The sequence below is a fragment of the Dryobates pubescens genome, chromosome 19 (genome assembly GCF_014839835.1).
Source record: "Dryobates pubescens isolate bDryPub1 chromosome 19, bDryPub1.pri, whole genome shotgun sequence".
NCBI lineage: Eukaryota > Metazoa > Chordata > Aves > Piciformes > Picidae > Dryobates > Dryobates pubescens.
Window position 1 is genome coordinate 16,362,812 of NC_071630.1, and position 21,177 is coordinate 16,383,988.

The window sequence follows — 21,177 nt, forward strand, 5'->3', positions numbered from 1 at the left end:
GAATTTTTAAAAGTAATTTTTGGAGGGGAGAGAAAGGAGGACTTGCACTGCATTTTCCATTTAACAAAAAAGGCTTAAAATATGGAACGGCCAAGCTTCTGTTGTTTTTTTTGGGGGGGGGGTGGGTTTCTTCATACCAAATCCATTATCACTGGGCAGAGCTTGTGAAAGTGATATGGTCTTTAAAATCATATAAACTCAAGCCACCATAAAATGTCTGTTGAATTGACTGGAAGATGAAACAAAAAACTAATGGAAGTAACATGACCTCATTTCAATAATAATGTTAGAGGGTTGGGGGTTTTTGTTTTGTTTCGCTTTAAAAAAATCTCATGTCTGGGAAGAAGTATAGAGATGCTTTGTACAAAGCAACTAATCTAAGATTTCCCTTTTTTGGTGTGGTTTTTTTCCCACTTATTTGTTTAGAAAGTAATTTCTCTGCTGTATTTTTTTTTTCTTTAGTAACAGATTGATTGTACTCCTCAAACGAGGAGGGGGAAAAAAAAAAATCCAAGCAAGATTTTATCAGCTGCAAATTAAATCCACAGTCAACTATTAAAAAAAAAAATTATCAGTAATGCAGCTGCTGATTTTGAAGGATCTGGAAACATCTGCAACGATCTGATTTGGTTCTTAGTGCTTTGAGACACATCGTTTTACAAGTAAGGCCATCCTGACACTTTGGGGTTTATAATCCAGTTTAGGTAATGACAAGATCGTGAAGCTATAATGCTCTAAGAATACAAGTCAGATAAACTTTGTGAGGAGAAATCAGACCTTTTTATCAGAGCACTTGGAAAAGCAGAGAAGGGCCTGAACAAAAGGTTATGGCTTTGAGCACATATACTATCCTAATAAACTCAAACAAAACTCCCGCTAACTAACTTCAGCAGGGTAAATTGTCAGGCTTTATAACTGTTGATCGTATTTTCTTTCTTTTCTCTTTTTTCTCTTTTTTTTTAAACTTGAATACATTTTATTATGCCTGTTCAGCCCTGACAATAGTTTTCTAATTAATTTGGAGGTTAAGTGAAATGAGCATTACAGAAGTTTTTGTGTCCTTTGCTGACTCCGCTTTTTAAAGGAGTGGCACTGTTTTTAAAAGGATTTGCAGTCTAAAAATCTCTGTCAAAGAAGAACTACACTGACAAAATAGGAGATAAATTGAGAAACCACCTCGTGCTCATTTGCTCCAAATAGACTTAACTTTCACTTTTATCAAATATAATAAGGGCAAGAGGTTGTTTTGCTGTTTGGTGTGGTGGTGGGTTTTTATTAATTACCTGGAGGCATATTCTTAATTAGGCATATCACAATTTGTGCAACTGCTAGTTACAATAGTGAAAATGGTCAAGGGCAACTGCTGTATGTGTGCTATTGAAACAAACGGGGAAAAAATTAAATGGGGGGGGAAAGGGGGAAGGCTCCTCACCACAGGTAGACACATTCCATGTACTTGGCCTTTGATTTCGTTACTATTGTGGTAATTGAACACACCCCAATTGGAAGAAATTAAGAAGAAATAGGAAAAAAAAAAGATAGTAAGCAAGGTTTTCTCGGCAAAGCATCCAGTGTTTATCTTGGGTTCCTACTTATATCAAAATACTGAAAAGTTTGCAAGTTACCATGTAAATTTTTTAGAACTTCTTCCTCCTTTGAGTATGCCAAAGCAGTGAGGATCCCCTTCAGATGCCCTAGCACAGAGAGTCTATATTGCCGCTACTCTAGTTTAATAAGCAGGCTCTTTCTAAAATCCTGTGTAAGTAGATGCATGCAGCACTGCTGATTTCAATGGAGTAGACCACATGTAAGACTAGAATTTGGCCCACAGGGTTTAACATTTAAAAAATGTATTACTAACAAACATTACTAAGTATATTGAAAGAGCAGCTTCATGATTCTGCACAAGTGTTTTCTGAAATGGTCTAAAAGAAAGTCTAAAACTTACCACACAAGTCAGGTCTCTTGATACATCCACTAGTTGCTGTGCTACTTGCAAGTCCATTAAAGGCTGCTAAGCCATCAGAGCTGTAAGCTCTTAGGACTGACAACATGTTCATCTGCTTCTCCAGGACCTGTGGACCCTGAACTTGTTCGGGTTTCATCACTCCTTGTGCAGTTTCATGGGAGGACAGAAGATTCTGACTGTGCCACTGCTTTTCTGATGCTTGTGGCAGTGGTGACACGAGCCCTTGTGCTGGCTGTGAGGTGGCTGCACTTTGTATATTGTCACCTCCTTCACTATTTTCTTTATTTAGGGCAGACAACTGCTTATTCATAATATCTGGTTCTGTGTCAATGTCCTCATCTTCAATGTTTTCTTCCTTGGAAGATTCCATATCCTCAGATGAAGCTATGTCAGAGAGGTCGTCAGTAGCACTTTTATTTACAGAGTCAGAGAGCAGAGTATTTGGGTCATCTTCAGATTGTGTTTTTATTTCAGATTCATTACTGGTGCAAGAATTTTGCGTTCCTGTGCCAATAACACCAGGATAAACACCAAACTGCTTATAGAAGTCTGATGTAAAATTACAAAAAGTGGATTCCATGTGGCTGGGCCAGGCACCGCTCTTTTGCTCTCCCAGGGTCTCTTTATTTTGTCCTTGGGTCATTTTCTCAGAAGCTGAGTCCAGCTGGCTCAGCATGTTTGAAACCACTGCCTCCTTGCTGGGCTGCACAGAAGAGGGGAGCAAGCTTACTTTGTTAACTGAAGCTGAAGCTTCTCTCGATTGGTCTTTGTTGTTCCCTATGATGTTGTCTTTACGTTTAGCCTTGCCCAAGTGATTGGCCTGGAGGTGCAGAGCCATTAGTTCCATAGATGAAGTTGTAAAGGAACAAAATAAGCAGCCATGCCAAGCAATATTGTCTTGCACAGTAACAGATGAACCTGGGAGGGAGGCTGCATCTGGCCTTACAGATAAGTCAAGAGGTTCATATTGTGACTTCTCTGTTTTTCTCTGTGAGGACTTGCTATTTATCTTTTCCTCACCACCATCGGAGCCCAGACCTTTTGCTGAAAGTGGATCTGAGAGAGCTTTATCCTTCATTTCTTTTTCTTTCTTCAAAGAACTTAGGACAAAGTTGTCCATGAAAGCTTGCAAAGACCCTTGAAAGTTCACACCGTTCCCAACCATGTTCTGGTAAGCACGGCCAAGTTCAGAGAAATGTGTTCCTTTGGAAGATATGTCTGAACCCTTCATGTTTTCGGAAGATACTTCAGATGCCATGCCAGCTGCTTGTCCTTGCTGATCTCCAGAAGACAGCATTCCTGACGTCCACTGTTGGGAGACCACGCCACTTCGGAAATCAATACCAGGAAGCCCCTTGAAGGCTCCTCTCAATATATCTGGTCTAATAAACACAGAACTTTTACTTGATGTCTCATCTTTGTGTTCTTGACTTGCAGCCTGCCCAGAGAGTGGTCCTGCTCCATTCTGTCGCTCCCGATGGTGCCGTTCCAAGTGGTATTTGAGGGATGCAGACTGAGTGCCAGCATAATCACAATGAGGACACTTGTAAGGCTTCTCACCTATATGTATGGATGAAGAAAAAAATATAAAGAAAGAGAGTTAACTGTACTTTGGTGCAAAGAAAAAAACAAACAACAAAACATCAGCATTAGCTCCTTGAAAATAAGAGCTTAGAGCTCATACTTCATTAAAAAAAAATAAAATGTTTTTAAGTGAAGACTAATTCATAAACTAGATCTTTCTAAAATGGGTTTCCAGAATGTGGGGCTATTCAGGAATGACATGGTATCTACACACAATTAGCCATCTCTTTCTTAATCTAACATGTAGAAAACTGTTGCAGAATTAAAAGCTACGATTATGAAAATGAAGCATAACAATTTCAACCACAGTAATCATTAAAAGTACAAGTTAAAAAAAAAAATAACCCAGAAAGACAAAGAACGTAACAAATGGATGGTTGCAATATTTTGTGTATACAATTGCTGTAAAATTTGTTTAAATTATACACATGGAAACCATTTTTAAACCTAAAATTTTTATGGCACTGTTACGCAAGAGTGAAATGAATGATTTAAGTCTTGCTCTGCAGTAAATCATGGATATAATTAGCAAATGGCATACTGCACAAGTAATTTATCATTATTTGGAGGGCACCATTCCAGAAGGATTCAAAGATCTGCAGACCTACTGCATTGTTTCTAAATAAAGCACTATAAATACGGATTCCATAAAATATTAATATCATTACACTACATTATGATTGCAGCATGTAAGAACATATAGTTAAAATAAAAAGTAGTCAATAAAATAAAAAAGAAATCGAGTAATAAAAAAAGTACAAAATATATTTAGTTTCTGTATTTGAAATTAGCATTATATACTGGGTTTTGCAGTCCTTTAAATTTGTACTAATGGCATTTCTAATGCTCAAGTAGTAAAACGTGTAATTTACCTACCATAAGCTCTCTTCTAGGACTAGCCTGAATAGAGTTTTAAAACATGCAAGATTATTTTAATCAATTAAATATATATTTTAAGCCCACACTAAACTTTTATTGTTCTTCCTATACTGTAGAAGAGGTAAAAGATATTACACACATAATAAATATCCACAAAGACCCATCCAAAAAAAATTGTGCATCTAAGCAAATGCACATCCCCATTTTTTTGCTGAGAACTTGTTCCCAGTGCAGTTTCTTTTAAAGGAATGAGTGTGGAAATCCTCAGTAAGAGTGACAGGAATCTGAAAGATCCATGAGCTGTCAATGTTGGCTATTATTCAATGAAGGAGCTGAATGTGAAAAAATCAACTGTTTTCTCTACATAGCTTTTTTCCCCCCCAGATGATCCAAAAGACAAAGGCAAAACTTCTCCAAATGGTATAATGGAAATACTTGTTTTGAAAAACTTTCTCCTCAGTCAAAATGCTATGTAGTATTATGTAGTTCACCACACCAGCTAGAAAGTTACCCATTTTCAAATAACCTCAACATCTGTCTAAAAGAAAAATAAAGGCTTTCAAACTTTTATTTAAACTACGGGTTCAAATGAAAAGCTGGTAAATGCTTGGAAAGATGTTCCTCTCACTGATTGCAGGAATTTACTAATGAGATGCAACACCAGAACATCCAAATGATTGTACAGGACTGTGTGAGCTGGCTTACTGACCATGAACGGTAGCTGGATATGTGCTGCAATTCAGGTGTGGCTCAGGTAAATTACAAGCAGTGAAAATTCTAAATCCATAATTTAATCCTAAAGCTAAAAGGTGAGAGATGAGAGCTTTACATCAACCACATTAAGCGACCTTTTTAGAGGAGAAAAGTGCAGCACCTCAAACATGAGGTGTTCAGCAGAGGCAGCAATTAGCATGGCTCATGCTTTAGGCCTCACTTCACACAGCTTAACAGAACAAAACAGATTTAAACCTTTCAGTGCAACTTCTGAGTCTTCCTCAATCTCCTAAATAAGTTCTGGTCCTCCACCAAAAAGCAGACAGGGACTGTGCTTCAGTAAACAGTTCCTACAGACATGCACAAATCACTGAACTGCGACAGATCACACCTGTCTGGACCTCTCTGGTCTCAGGTGAGAGTCTGAGCACACACACTCTCTTTGCAGGTGTTTCAGGATAGGGACAGAAGACATTGGCTGTCTGTTTGTTCATATTTCTGCAGAGCTGTTTGCAAGCATGCAAACTGACAGCTGTGAGGCCAGTCAGAACATGGAGAAACATTACTGCTGGTTTTACAGCATGTACATAGTGCAGTATTTCTGAGCTGGTTTCTGTTATTCTGACATTTGTTCCACCAGTTACTGTCAACAGTCACTAGTGAACTCTGACACACCTTACATATTTCATGTGTTGTCTAAGAAGCAGTCATACGAGTAAAAAACTAGTATCAACCTTAATGAAGTTAAATGCTCTCACTTTGGAGTTTTCACATCCCTTAGGTGAAAAGCCCTTCCTCAGCATCTCCCCTGCCTTTATGGAAATCTTTAATACAGTTATAAACTTTTTATTCCAATGATAGTTCAGCGTGTGCACTGTACCTCAACCGACACCATCAAAAATTGTTTCAGCATTGCAGGCCCTGTGTCAAACATTGGATAACTGCTTCTGCAGGGAGAAGTTTGCAATATAGGCTGCAGGGATATTGATTAAAATGTGTAGGTGCTGTTCAAAGCAGTAAATATATGTAAAGTGTGTTAAAATACACCAGAGGAAATACCAGTAACATCTTGTACTTCTGAAGTACCTTCAGTCTAAAGCACTGGGTGCAACAACATATTCCTATTCTAATTGCTAAGCCTTGAAGTCATTACATTTTCTGCTGAAAGGCCTCTCTACTAAGCGAGCTTCCTTTTAGAAGAGGAGACTGGGACACAGCTCACCACCAACACCATAAGCATTGGACTGAAAGATGACACTGACTGAGACAGTGTGATAACTTCAAATCTCTCCAAGCCTTGGTACACTGCTGCCTCCGTGGTGCTCTCACCTCTTGCATGCCTAGAAATGAGATCTAAAGCTGAAGGTTTGAAATTGGACTCAATATGTAGCAACACACTGTGCCACCTTTACAACACAGGACTTGCCAAATAACATTGTTCAAAGGGAACTATTCAAAACCTCTTTTCTCTCTTAGATCCAAATATTGGCAGTGGTTGGTTTACTTCAAAGCCATCTTAACAGCTATTTTGAGGGCAGGAAAAGGGTGTAGGATAGAGTAAATAATCTTTGAATCTTTTAAATTTAGTTTAAGACCCTGTACTAATGACAAAACACAGTTAGAAGCTGCTGTGGGAAAAAGCCCAGTCTAACCTCCACCAAACTAACCAAAACCCAAGCCAGTATGAACGGAAAACCCAAACGACTCCTAATTTCCAGGACTCTATCAGCAGCTGCAATAGAATATGTCCAAAGAATACCATAGGGGACAAGAGAGGAAGGCAATGATTCTTATTAGAAGACAACCTGTTGGTGCCTCATACTTTGAGGAAAGGTTTCAGAAAATTCATCCTAGTATAATAACTACGCTAGTAATATTGCCAAGAGCAGTGTCTGGATGAGTTATTCTACACTTAATATCAGTTCACATAAATTAATGTTGCCATACAGGAGTGAGGGAACATGACTTCTTCAAAATAATTTTCTGCATTTCACATCCAAGAGTAATTTTTCTTTGTTCACAAAGGCAATGACCATCTCCATCCTGATAATTCTTTGTTTGCATCCCTGCAAACCTTTTCACAATGGAGTAGAAAGGATATTTCCGTGCATACAATTAAAAAAATAAATAAAATCTTACAGAGAATAATTTGTCTTGGCAACATAATCACAGTTCTGATATACCTACCACTTTGGTTTACAAGACACAAGATATCTCACAAGAACCATTTTATATCAGGATACATTTAAACAATAAAACTTCAATGCTGCTTGTAAATTCTGCCCCAAAACTTGACAGTTAACTGGAAACAGACATGCTGCCCAGTAGAAACAGATCTATTTGTATAGTAGGTTGTATAAACAAGGCAGATGTGTGACTAGTCCTGCTCAGAACACAATCTGATCATACTGGTCATAGGAATTCGGCTCGAGGTGGGGAGAAAGTTCTTCACAGAGAGAGTTGTTAGGCATTGGAATGGGCTGCCCAGGGAGGTGGTGGAGTCACCATCCCTGGAGGTGTTCAAGAGGGGATTGGATGTGGCACTTGCCATGGTTTAGTAGTCATGAGGTCTTGGCTGACAGGTTGGACTTGATGATCTTTGAGGTCTTTTCCAACCTTATTGATTCTACGATTCTATGAATTATCTTCTATGAGTGGTGCAAGAACACCACAGCCAGATTATAATAGATCCTAAGGCTGGATGGGGACAATTTTGATCATCTAGCCTGACCTGTTGTACAACACAGGCCAAAGACCCTCCCATGATAATTTCTGCATCAAGTCATAACTAGAATTTGAAACAAAATTTACTGGTTTTAGTTTAAACATAGTATGTTTCAGTCACAGCAATGAAGCCTCATTTCTAGCTTGAATTTGTCCAGAGTCTTTTTCCTACTACTGACCATTGCTACATGCTTCCCTGCCAGAATAAACATACCATCTTAATGAAACAAAACAAAACAAAACACCTCACAGATTATTCCCTAAGGAAGATACTTGTAGACAGCAGATCAGTTACTTCTTCAACCGTATCTCATTCCTGAACAGAACATCCATCCCAGTTTTTCAATGGCCTTTTATATTACAGGTACCTACTAAAGCTTTGGTCAAATTTCCTCTTGGTATCAATCTTACACAGTCCAAGACTGCGTTTACATCCATAGCTACAGCAATCAGCAAACAGCTCATATTCTGTTGCTTCTCTACCATAATCCTAGGCCTGGTTCATCAGCGCCTCTAGGATTTGTTCCTTTACACGTTGCTGCTTTAAAATTCATGTTCTTGAAAAGACTCCACTTGACTAAGTGACTAATCAGTGTCTCCCCATGATTTTTAGCATCTCACCATTTTTGTGCCATTGGTAAATTTTATCAACAGTGACTTTATATACTCTTCCAAATAATGATGAAATGACAAATAGATGGAGCTGAAAGCACTGCTGTGGGACTCTCAGTTTATGTGACACCTAATTTCTGTATACTGTTTTTTTTGGGGGGAGGGGGGGATTGTCACATAGAACAAGCTACTTTCACAAGTCTTGAGAGAAAGTGAGAAAATCAATAAGCCTTACTTTCAAAAAATAAAGTTGAATTAACTATGCTATGAATTCTTAGTTAACAAATTCATTCTGTAACCTTACCCAAAACCTATGCCAGGATACTCTATTTATAATTTCAAGGGCTTAACATTCTTTTTGGAAATACTAGAATAGCCAGAGATATTTTTCTTTTTTTACTACTAGGAGTGCTCTGGAACTTGCTCTGTGTTCCAAGACTTGGTGTTTTTAATGGACTTTAATGATTTGGAGAGCTCTTTAGACAGGGTTTTAAAGCCTTTATCTGTAAGTTATCCAGTCGCATTCATTCTAAAAACATTAAAATGTAGTGGCCTATAGCATCACAGCCTCACTACTTAATGGCAGAACTGGAAAATTGGAAAATATTTATAAAAATCATCATGCTTCTTTTTGAGAACAGAAGAGTATTTAGTCTTCGATATGATGGTTGATAATTTCTTATCCATCTTGTCCAGTATGAGCAATTTACCAGTTCTTGAACCTGCCAGATCTACAGAATTCTATCCCTTTCTCCACAAAGCTAACAGGCACATACATATTTTTACCATTACTTTTAATTTCCATATCAAATCTCTGTACTTCTTAAATGTCTTTGTGTGTTTAGTGCTGTAGGCTTCTTTATTCATTTTCATACTTAACATGCAGCTTCTTTAAAATCTGTACTACACCCACTACACATACCCCTTCCCCACTGAATGTCCCCCCCTCCTTTGTAAATAAGACTTCTCAAGGGATTTGTTTGAGGAGAATGCCCCTCTGCTCCTCAGTACAGTGGGGGCTATGCATGAGTACAAGAACCCCAATACTAAATGCTGTGGCAGCCAGCAGTGGGGTTTTGACAGTCACTCAGGGACAATGTGAGCTGCAATTTGATCCTATACATTTCTAAACAAGCTATAGTTTTCTTTCATGCAAAGCAAATGAAATCAAACATCTTATAATTCCAGAGAATACTGCGTAATGAAAATATTGAAAACATTTTACAGCACTTTTTATTTTACCATTGAAACAGTTATTGATAACCTATTTTATCCATTGTGCAGCAGATATTTTAGAAATGAATTGCTGTATGGTTTAATTAGTTCATTATTATGCCTATTCTTACATGGTAATTTCTTTTATCATTCTAATCATTCACTTCATACTTTTTAAACCAAATGGAATATCAAAGGTTCTGTAGGATTATTTTTGGATCCTGCACATGTTTCACCACACAATTAATCTGTTTCTCAGAAATACTAGTTAACTTCTCTTTACTACTTTCCTTTACTAGTGATTTTTCTCTATTATATAAGCTGAAACTACCCCTATCCTGTAAAAAGGCAGACTTTTGATGCTTTTGACTCAGTTTATTAGAGATTTTATCAATTGTGCACCAGGCATTATAATAAAATATTTTAATTTTTATAAAGTTTTATAATTGAATATTTTCCTTTATATCTCATCTGTAATATTTATTTAGTCTTTTTACATATCTTTACTTAGTTAAAATGCAGGGAGATAAATATGGTTGTTACTTTGCAGGGAAGATTCAGTACATTAATATAAACTGTACACTAATTCCCCCAAAGCATATATATATGTTGTAAACCTGAAGACTTTTTACACAGCTGCTTATTGCTAAACAGTGCCTTGTCCAGAAGGGGACAATCTGTGTCTCTAATTGCTGTCACTGAAGCTGAGATTCATTATGTGACTTTCCCATTAAAATGTGAGCATTAATTTGTATAATGAAATATCACCCACTGCAGTGTTCATTAGCCATGCCCTACTGTATACTGCACATTGTTAGCTACCTAGAAACTGTAGTTAATTTCACTAATGGATATTTCCCTACTTAGTGTTTGGTAGGAAATTTATACTGTAACATTACCTCTTAAACTTTTAAGGAAATTTAAATTCAATCAATTATTTCCAACAAAAGTTTGGGATGTCATTAAGACAGGAGAAAAAGCATGCTGTACAACGTTAAGGATGGGAAATCTGGAGAAATCTAGAGAAATGAAAAGTCCTTTTAGTTCATCTTAGAAATGTAAGAATAAAGGATGTTCAATACCAAAATTGTCTCCTCTTGGAGCACACATACCCATTTTCCTTAATTATTCATATTGCTCATCCCACTACAAGCGCCTTCAGAGAATGGCAACAGGCAGTCTTTTTTTAGGAAGAAAATGTGAATTGAATTCATTTAAAACAGCACCATTTTTAGTGTATTTCATCAATTCATCTAAGCAACTTTTAAAATTGGCTAGTCACATTTGCAAGGGAAAATGCCGTAACTCTGTAACCGCACAGAACACGGCTAATACATGAAAGGTGTGCGTCAGACACGTCGTAACGTGTCCTCAGTCAATGGACGCAGCCCTGCCAAGTTTTTAATTGCTGTCCCTCTCTTCCTTAGGCTTCTTCTGTTTAGCACAGCCCAAACCTTCTTCAGGGTTCTCCTCCACTCATGCATATTGCTCTTCCTTCATCACTCAAGGGTTTTAACTGAGCCAGTCATACTGGGAATATACCTGAACACGTAATGATGACACACACCCAAACCGGTCTAAATCTGCGATAGCTTCTGAATGCTAACACATTCAGAGGTGCTAGAGCTAATCTGAAACCAGTCCCTACATAATGTGTCACTTGTCAAAGGAAGGGCATAAGAAATTTTAATTTTTCACACAATTTTTCACACTTAATTGTTTCTGTGCAGTCCAAAAGGCTAGGCTTGTAAAGTAAAACCTGCACCCATTTATTTGATTTCAGTGGGAACTGAGAGTGCTCAAGAACATAAAAAAAGATGCTCAGCTGCCTGAATGAAGGAATCTTAAATTTCTGCCCCCAGAGAAATGGAAACTCTGGCAACATTTGTATATGGCATATTATGGATCTGAGACACTTTGACGGTTTTCTTTTTTCAGAAAGTCTAAGGATCTTTAAGCCTTCTCTATTATAATCTTCTCAGCTGTATTATGCAGTATTTTATAACCAGAAAGCTGAGTCACAAAGTGGCTAGTCAACCAACATGTCTACTATGCCCTACTGGTGCATACACATGCTTTGTCCTTGTTTCTGCATCTCTTCACACAGTGAGTTTGTGAGTTGAAGTACATAAGCCTGAAGAAGCAGGACCACACAGCCCATCTCCATTCACTGGTCAACATAAAAAGTCGTCTGGGAGGGCTACAAGAGTTCTGTTTGTCCTCTCTAAGTGCTGAGTCTCTAAATTACTTTGCCCTGTGAGCCCTAACTCTCTTCTCTCAGGGTTGTGCTAAGGAACTGTCTCATCATTCAAGTGTTTTATAGAGCAAGAAAGAGGAGAAACTGATTTCACGTATTTATGCCCTTTTCGTATGAGAACAATCAGAAATCGTATCTTACTATCCTCCCCATTAAACTCTTCCTGGCTGAATATCATTGAATTGGATAAGAACAAAACTCCTCTGCAATCGGGTGTTGGGACTCCACTAAGCATGCTAAATAAAACACTGCATTTTTTATTTCCCTTCAGAAGCTTGGAATATGATAGCAAACTGCATGGAAACTGAGACTCAGTGTGAAGAAGGTTGTGACAATGAAATATCCAACAGAAACAAGAAGAAACCCAAGCCACCAGCTAATTCTTTTAAAACAGAGCACAGCTTCCTCCTCTTGTTGAGGATTTAACAGCTTCTCTAGTTTTTTTGGGCCAATTGCCACAGCAGCACCTCCTGGCTGGATCAGACTTTGGGTCTTGTCTTGGCACGTGTACCAAATCAACCTACTCGTGTGCCTCCAAACACACAGATGTTCAAAGAAACCTGACTTCTGCTGAACTGCTTGAGCTCATCTCTAACAAACAGGTGCTGTGAGAACAAGAACAGTAATTGAGTTAATGTAGTGGAGAAACACAGTAAAGTGTTTTTTATCAGTCAGTTATATGATCCAGGCATATAATAAAGACAGAGTGTGACATAAAAGGCAGGAAACTGTCCCCGATAAGTATGAGCTAACCAATATTTGTTTATTAATTGGTATCTATTACGTCATTTCCACTTACAGCAAAGGAACTTAATTTTTATTTAACAACTCCAGTAATTTACCAATTTACATTTTTATAATATTTATTAGGATTATTTCCAATATGTAAAACATTGTTCCATTTAAACATACTCTTGTCATTATTTACAACTACTTTGTTCTTAACCTAATGAAAACTGATCTTAATCTATTTTAAAATTATACTGTTGTTTCTTTTTTAATATATTGCAAATGTCTGTATGATGCTTTCTTCTTTTTGTTTTGTTTTGCTATTTTATACATGGTTCATTTTTTTTTTTCTTGCTTTAATTTTGTTTAGTCAGTTTTAATATGCACATTTTATGGAATATGTCTGTTGTAATTAATTTACTTTCCATTAGTTCTAAGCCACAAATACCAATGTGTAATCACTGCCATCTTTAAAACAAGAACAAAATGGCCACTATATAATAAAGCAAAGGAAGAGATAGGCATCCTCAGGTTATTCTAAAAGAATTTTTCTTTGCATCACCTATAGTAAAAATGTCAAACTGTTTAAACCTTATAGTCACAAGATTAGGTCTTTGGACAGGTTGGACTTGATGATCTTTGAGGTCTCTTCCAACCTTGGTGATTCTGTGGTTATTTTATAATAAAATAGCCACCATGTATTTATTTTTACATTAAAGAGGATACTAATAGGGTCATTACTTTCACACAGCCTAGCACATGGAAAAGGTTATTCCTGCCCTAAATGGTTTGCAATCTAATCAGACAAAACTACATCAGAGTGCCAAATTTTAAAATTCAGATCAAATCAGTGTTGTATACTTGCACTGCACAAGCCAAAGAAATAATAACAAAAATAGAATGAACAAATATTGATTCTCATCACAACAATGACATCTTTTTTCCTTGCAGTGTGTTTTGGCCCTCACATTCAGTTTTTCAAAATTGGGCCCCCCATTTGCAAACCTAACACTAAGTACTGTATCTGTGCAAGCACGTAGGAGAGACATGAATGCTGATTTTGGGAGGGAGAAGAATACTGCTTATCTGGTACTTCAGTGAAATAAAAATGGAGTTTTTCAAATAGGAGGTACAACTGGAAAGTATTTCTTCATCCTGTAAAATTCTGAGATTCATTTTAAATGGTTTAAAAAGAAAATGACTCCACAATTACAGTGACCACTATGTCTGTCTCCAGAGAGAAGTACCCTAAATCTTCCAGTTTTGCATACTTTGCCAAAGCCTGCTATAGTATCTTATTAGCCATATACAGAATACCTAGTGATGTCAATAGGACCCGAGGATATCATCATTGTATGTCAGACTTTAAGCACGGATATAGAAAGTCTTCTTCAACATATATTGTGTCTCTACATGAATCTTACCATGCATATATGTACTTTAAGGTATCATAATTTAGGTGGAATGGTCCTAGTTTACTCGTATTGAGAGCAGTTCACACAGCAGAATAAAGTGAGAATCCAGACCAGAAGTTAAGTCTCTGTAGGGCGAAAGTGCTGTGATTGTTACTAAAATATGACATGGTAAGGTTAACCATGGTGCAAAATAGGGTAAGTTTTACTACTTTACAAGTACTAAGTTGAATGAGTTCTAGTGGAAAGGGGAAAAAAGAAAGGAAAAAGAGGCAGAACCATGAAGCTGTTGTATTCATATGAACAGTGAGAGGTTAAAAACAAGCATGCTAAATGGAACAAAAATAGTAACTCTGAGAAAAACATACAGTCTCCCTAAGCAGATGCAAAGGAAGGCCTTTGAAGCAGTTAGTATAACTAAGTCTGAAACCAATAGGCTTATGCCTACTGAAGAAGGGTAATTGAAGGAAACAGTGATGAAGCAGAGGAGGAGACAGAAATAACCTCAACTGGGAAAAGATGATTCTATTAAAGTGTTTTTTATCCAGCAACACATTCCTTGTGCTTTTATTTAAGACTGTCATATATCTTTCTCAAAAGACTCTCTCCAACTAATGAGTCCAAATCTACACTGGGAATTAAAGCTCCTAGCCACATATTACATTAACCCACACACACACACATCGCATGTGTCGACAGTGCTCCACTCACTTGTTCCTCTCACCTGTATGTATTCTCAAGTGGACCTTTAAGTGATGTGATGTTCTGAAAGTTTTTCCACAATATGGGCAGTCTTTCATGGCAGAACCAAGGCTCCTGTCTCTCAGTAAAGCTGGCTGCTGGACTCCTACAGATCTCCCAGCTTCTTCTCCAATGTCTGCAACACAGAAATGTTCTCACATCACTTCAGCACATGTCAGAAGTTGTTCTCACTAAAACTGCTAACACAACACAAAGTTAAACATGTCAATACTACACCTGTCTATTTCATTCTTTAAATCTGACAGAATGCTGACAATTCATGTATTTTCTTGTTATTGTCTTAAATTATTTCATCTTTCCTATCATCATTTTAAGCAGCATATGGTACCTTTATATTGAACTGAATTATGCAAGAAAAGAAACAGCTGTGTCAGCAGCTGGTTTGATTTCTTCTTTTGCTTAGCTCCTATTAATTTTTCCCCCAAAAAAAAGTTTTAGATTGCTGTTTTGTCAAATCTACTTAATTTGTAAGTATTGTGAAAATCTCTATGCTATTAGAGGGAAAAAGTTTGCATTAGTATGTAAAAATCTCCTAAAGCAACAGAACTGGAGTGATGGAAAGGTCCAGCAGCAGTGGCAATGTCTACACACAAAGCTAATCAACTCACTTCTGCACTGGAGTTACAATACACAATCTAGTGAGTGACCAAGTATCATGGGAAAGGCAATGAAATTGCTCAGAAGAGGAGGGATTCCTTCCCTCTCTCACCCATAGCTCCTGAGGTTTATCCTTCAACGTTCACAACTACACTTACTCTTTGCAATATAATACAAAGGGTGAGATTCCAGGACATCTCTTCTGTTTCCTGATATAAAGAAACAGCCATTCTCAGCCATCTCAAATAAGCTGCTATTATCCAGGCAGGCTATGAACAAAATAACTCACAAAAGACTGACATGAAATTTGCAAAAATGTAGGACATTTTAAAGAGTCATTATTCAAACTACACAAGACTCATCTGTCATCTTGCACTTGCAGGGTAACACAATATCGCATGATATGTATCAATTCAGAAGTACCATGGCGATTGTTGACATTCTGAACCGGATTTACACTGCTGGCACACCACAGAGGTGCAATGCACATGGTCATACCATCACCCCTATGCTGAAGCTGAGAGATCTGGGTTATAGAAATGGGGAGCACATAGTTACAATCTGTGGGCAGAGTCTTGATTATTTCAACCATAAACTACTGACTAAAACTGTTCTGTCTTTACCCATTTGATATGTAACCAAAGCTGTCAGGAAGCATAGCATAGTTTACACAACGTTGCCTTTTAAATGGAAGTGATAGGACAGAAGAAAGATTTAAACATTTGGTTCTAGCAAAAACTATTCACACAGTAGCAGAAACCCCAATACCACCTTTCTGAGAAAGGTAACACCAACAGGCATGTCATTATTTACCATAAAATGGTCCCTCTGAACTACTTTGCTTAAAGCTGGCAGAAGGGGATGATGGAGTAATTAAAAAAAATAAAAATGCTTTTCTTAGTCATGTGTAACCAAGGCATTTTTAGTTTTCAGAAGGCAAAATCTGATAAGTTTTCACATCACATTCTTGTTTAACATCTTCTGATTGTTCTTAGACTGCAGAATTAAAGCACAATACATAAGCTAGAAAGCTAGCAACTGTCATTTTGAATTATTCACAAGTATGCAAAGTGACATACTGCAAGAGTTTATTTTGTCCTTAGGAGTCCAGGAAAACACATATAGGTGCTAGTCTAGCATTCCAGTCTCTCTAAGGAGTTTAGATTTTCCCACTTTCTGCTCCTCCAAAGTTGTATATAATCATGTCTCAAGCTGCTGCAGGAAAAACAAATGGATTCCTGAGTGCAAAAAGATTTTTGTGAAGTGCAAAACACAAAATGCAGGATGATAAATGGCAGGGTTTTATTTTAGTTTTCAATAAATACTATATGAGCATTATAGATAAATATATAGATAAAGCTAACAAGCCACTCAGGAGGAATTTACCGAGTAAGTCTACGAGTTATGTTTTGCTATATGTCACTCTAAATGATGGCCTGTTATCCATTTGCCTTTTATCTTTCTATCTAGAATATGTGTGGCCCAATAAAAAAGAATAAATTTGTAAGATAAACAGCTCGCTTTGCAGATTTAAGAGTCTAATTTTCACTTTACACAAAATTGAATTTTTTCAAGGCAGCGAGACGATGGAGTTTACTCTAGCACTAATCCCTCTGAAAAAGCAAACTGAAAACAACAATGAAGCAAAGAAAGATGTGGGTGGTCTGAAGAGTTTTCTTTTAGATTTAAGTAGACATACAGTAGATAGCTCCAAAGGCTTTACTCCAACAGGGGCCTTACCTTGAAGAATTTTTCTTCCCACAGTGAAAGCATTCTTAAGACTTTAAAGCTGGGCTGAGGGGTTTTCTTTTGAATTCCTCTGCCTACAAAGCCCACCGAAGCACTGGAGGCCATCACTACCTGAATGAGCAGCTTTACATCTAAGTTCTTTTATTTCAAAGCATGAAAAGATATGTTCAAGGCTGCCGACTCCCCCCATCGAATGCCACCACAACTTCCTAGTAGGGCCCCATTTTGCCAAATTGTACCTAATTGTTGAAGCACTTAAGTTTAAAATGTGATAACTTTAAAATGCATTTAAGTCTCACTGACTCTGCTACTAAGGGTTGTGTGGTTTTTTATATACTGTGTGTCCTAAAGCAACCTATGGAAAGGTAAGGGGAGGCAAGGGGAAAGTGACACAGAAAAAGGAGAAGAGACCAGCGAGGAAACGTTACGAAGCAGACTGGTAAATACAGACTACATCAACGGTAGTGTAAGCAGGCAATGAAAAAATCTTCAGCTCTACCAAAAATTATGTGTTCTATACTTCTGATGTTCCCTTTATCCTCCTACTGAGACCCCACCCCCTTCCTAAACAGAAACTCTCAGTTCTGTTAAATTGTGCAAAACTGTAGTAATGTTTCACAGACCTGCAGAACTAGTATTAGCCCCAGCAAAGTAATTTAATTTATGATTTGCTTGAGATTTGAGCTATGGGTTTTGGGCTGCTCAATTCCAAGGATAAAAGATCAGGAAGGAAAGAAAACAGTTACTTATCTCACAGCCATTGTGGTTTACTGAGTTATGTGGTCTACATGACGTGCCCTTGATGCACATGAGATTAGACTGCTTTTTTTTGCTATCTGCTTTCATTATTGGCAAGTCCACGTCCTGAATGTCTTCCTGCCCATCCCTACCTTTCCCAGTTTGAGTGCAGGAAATAACAGAACAGAGTATAAAATATTTTATAGATGTACATGATAGATATAAGGCTTCTGAGCCTTGTGTCAAACTTGCTGTTCCTGAGCCTTCCTTTCACTTTGAAAGCATCTTTTCACAGCAAAAGTTATGGGCAGAAGTGCAAAATGAAACATTCAGTTTCATATATGAAACCATTGTTACTGTTGGTATAAGGAGAAGACAACAGCTGTGAGGCCTCCAGCTGCAACGTAGGCTGTACCTGCTTGGCCAGTAAATTCTACTCTGTGGGGGAACACACAGGAATTCAGCCATGAAACAGCTTCTGGGCTGGGTATGACAGGGACCTCTTGCATACCATGCCTCAGCCACACTTTAAGACTGTGCACATGTTCTCACCAGACAAATGCAAGGAATGAAAGTTTGCTTGAACATTCATGTCAGAAGGTGGCAATTAGCCATACACCCAAAGAACCAACTTGGCCAGAATGCAAGCAAATCTATTTGCCACACAGACTGAAATTAAAATAAACCAATACAAAAGACCAGCATTTGAAGAAGTTGCCCTTCTTCAGACAGATGCCCACTTCTCATAAGAGGAGAGACAAAAAGCCACCACTCCTCACCTAGCACAGGGGTGACCCCACGAAGCAGGCTGCCCTCACATCCCTGCAGTACCTGGAAAGGAAATTTCCAAAATGCCAGATAATCCCAACAAACAATTTTGAGCCAGGAGGTCTTTTACAGTAGCAGGTTAAAAGAAAGTGAGAAACACAGTGAACCATTTTTCACAGCAGAAATCTTACTAGGTATCAGAAATTATCTACCCCGAACTGAGCCAGTGCCACAGCTGGCAGTGCTCTCAGCACACAGATAGAGATGCTACAGAGGCACAATGCCAACTTCACTAGATATTTCTAGAAAGACAAGAGACTTAGGTGGATAGTGGATGTGTACTCAACACAGAAGCTATCTAGGCATCAAGAGGGGAAAAAAAATAATTATTTGAAATATGTTCTGTATGATTGGTCTACCTTTCTGGCATGAGTCTAAACATGGTTAGAAAAGGATTGAGTGCTTTTGCAAAATGGAGCCTGTTTACAGGTGGTTAGGCAGCAGCACTGTCCTCAGTCATGTCAGAAGCCAAATGTTCAAAGGTGAATCTACATACACGTACCATAAATTTTACCAGAGTATTTACTTGCTGTGTGTATGTGAAGGCACAGGCATCCACAAAGAGATACTTTCATGTTCAAGGCAGCTAAATTGCAGCCCTCACGCAGACTAAATTATCAATGAATTCAGCTGGAATTTGTCAACACAAGGATTGCCAAATTAGCCAAAACCAGGCAATCACATGGAAAAGGTAATCATCTCACAAAATAGGTAATCAGACTTACAAGTATTTGTTTGCTCTTGCACGTTTTTCAGACATTATTAAAAAGCCCTTTGAAAATGTGTCCAGAAGCTTTTAAAGCAGCACATAATCCCAGGCTGCCATGTATTCCTGGAATTCCAAACATTTGTAGCTCTGTGGAACTGCCTGTAAAGCGAATGAAATACGGTGCAAGGAGAAGTGGTGGTGATCATGAGTACTTTTTGATGATTGTAAACCAGCCAGATTAGACAGACAGGGAAAATTATATCCAGAATCTTACATCAAGAAGGGAGTTAGAAGACAGTGTGTTAATCCTGTCACTACTGCCACCTTTATGCAAGTATGACTGGACTTGACCACCTCATTCCTTGGGAAGCAGTATAGGATAGGCGGTTTCTAGGAAAAGATGCTTTAGCTTTTTTGCCTATTCCTTAGGGAAAGCTTTAATAATACTGAAAATAGTGGAAAATAGGAATATAATTAGGGATATAATTAACCATATTGTTCTAGCTACCTGAAGTAGCTCAATTAGTATGTTTTGATGTAAATGAGAACAGAATCTGGCCCAGATTTGAAATTAGAATCCTATTAACAGATGTCACTACACTTTTTTTCCTAGTGAAGTTTATGGCTTAAAATGACAATCTAATATTACTAAATATTACAGCTATATTTTAGGCCTCCGGAAAGAGTTACTAATGTCTTAGATCAGGAACAACTTGTTGTCTCTATTGTTTCATCAAGGATTTAGGTTTTATAATGACCATATATGGGAATCTTAAACTGTTAGGCATTAATATGGATTGGCAGAGAATTTGTTTAAACAGAGAGCTATTTTAGAAGAGAATTGGAAAGGAGGCCTACTAGTGAGAAAGCAGCATTCACATTGTTTGTATTGTTAGAGATTATACCAAAGGTTTCACTGGTAAAAAAAGATACTGCTTCTGACATCAGACTTCCCACTTAGCTCCCAACCACACAGGCAAACAAAAGGCACAAACTGCTCTGCCTCTGCTGCTGATTAGTGTATTGGCAGTTTCAAATGTAAAATACAATTTAAATTACAGTGAAGGGAAAACCCATATATGAAGCCTTGTAACATTGAGAAGGGGGCAAATGGAAGCCACAGCCAATAGTGGGCTACAGGGGACCTATCTAGGCATTACTTCAAACAGAAGAGAAAGGGAGTCAAAGTATTCTAAGCAGTTTCTTAGTAACTGGTAGACTTGGGGGCAGCACTCACACCTTAAGCCTGTACTCAAGCCACATTTCAAGACTGGTGGGTTTCACACCCCATGGGTCCAAAACACTGCACGCATACAAATGCTGGCTCTCTCTCAATGCTGTCCATTCTGAGAAGCATACAAGAAGCTGGATATGCTGCACAGAGAGACATCAATAGACACTTAACCAAAACTAAATTTTTGTTTATCACAAAACGTTTCTTATCCTCTTTTTTTAAATCAAATTCTTAACAGAGATTTTGTTTGGGAGTTTAGCAGCCTTACTTTTCAAATTGTTCTAAACCTCTAATACAAACACAGTATCTGAGTACATCATTTTAGCTGCCTGATGGGTTTGAAGAACTGTGACCAAAAGACACAGAAAATTAGACGTAGTACTTTAAAACCAGGGTTGCCATTAATTTACAGAGCTCAGTTTAGACTGAAAACTAAGCATATTGGCGGGGGGAAGAGTTGTGGGG

At 37.8% G+C, this 21,177-nt stretch overlaps 1 protein-coding gene across 9 annotated transcripts in view; it reads right to left on the reverse strand.

Moving 5' to 3' along the window:
* ZNF536 (zinc finger protein 536) overlaps positions 1-21,177 on the reverse strand; it is a 352,862-nt gene that overhangs the window by 122,233 nt on the left and 209,452 nt on the right. For all 9 annotated transcript variants that reach the window (XM_054169947.1, XM_009908951.2, XM_054169943.1 and 6 more), the window contains 2 exons: positions 14,820-14,972; positions 1,949-3,529 (listed from right to left, as the gene is read on the reverse strand). In XM_054169947.1, coding sequence (XP_054025922.1) covers positions 1,949-3,529; positions 14,820-14,972 — 1,734 coding nt within the window. The remainder of the gene's footprint in view (positions 1-1,948; positions 3,530-14,819; positions 14,973-21,177) is intronic.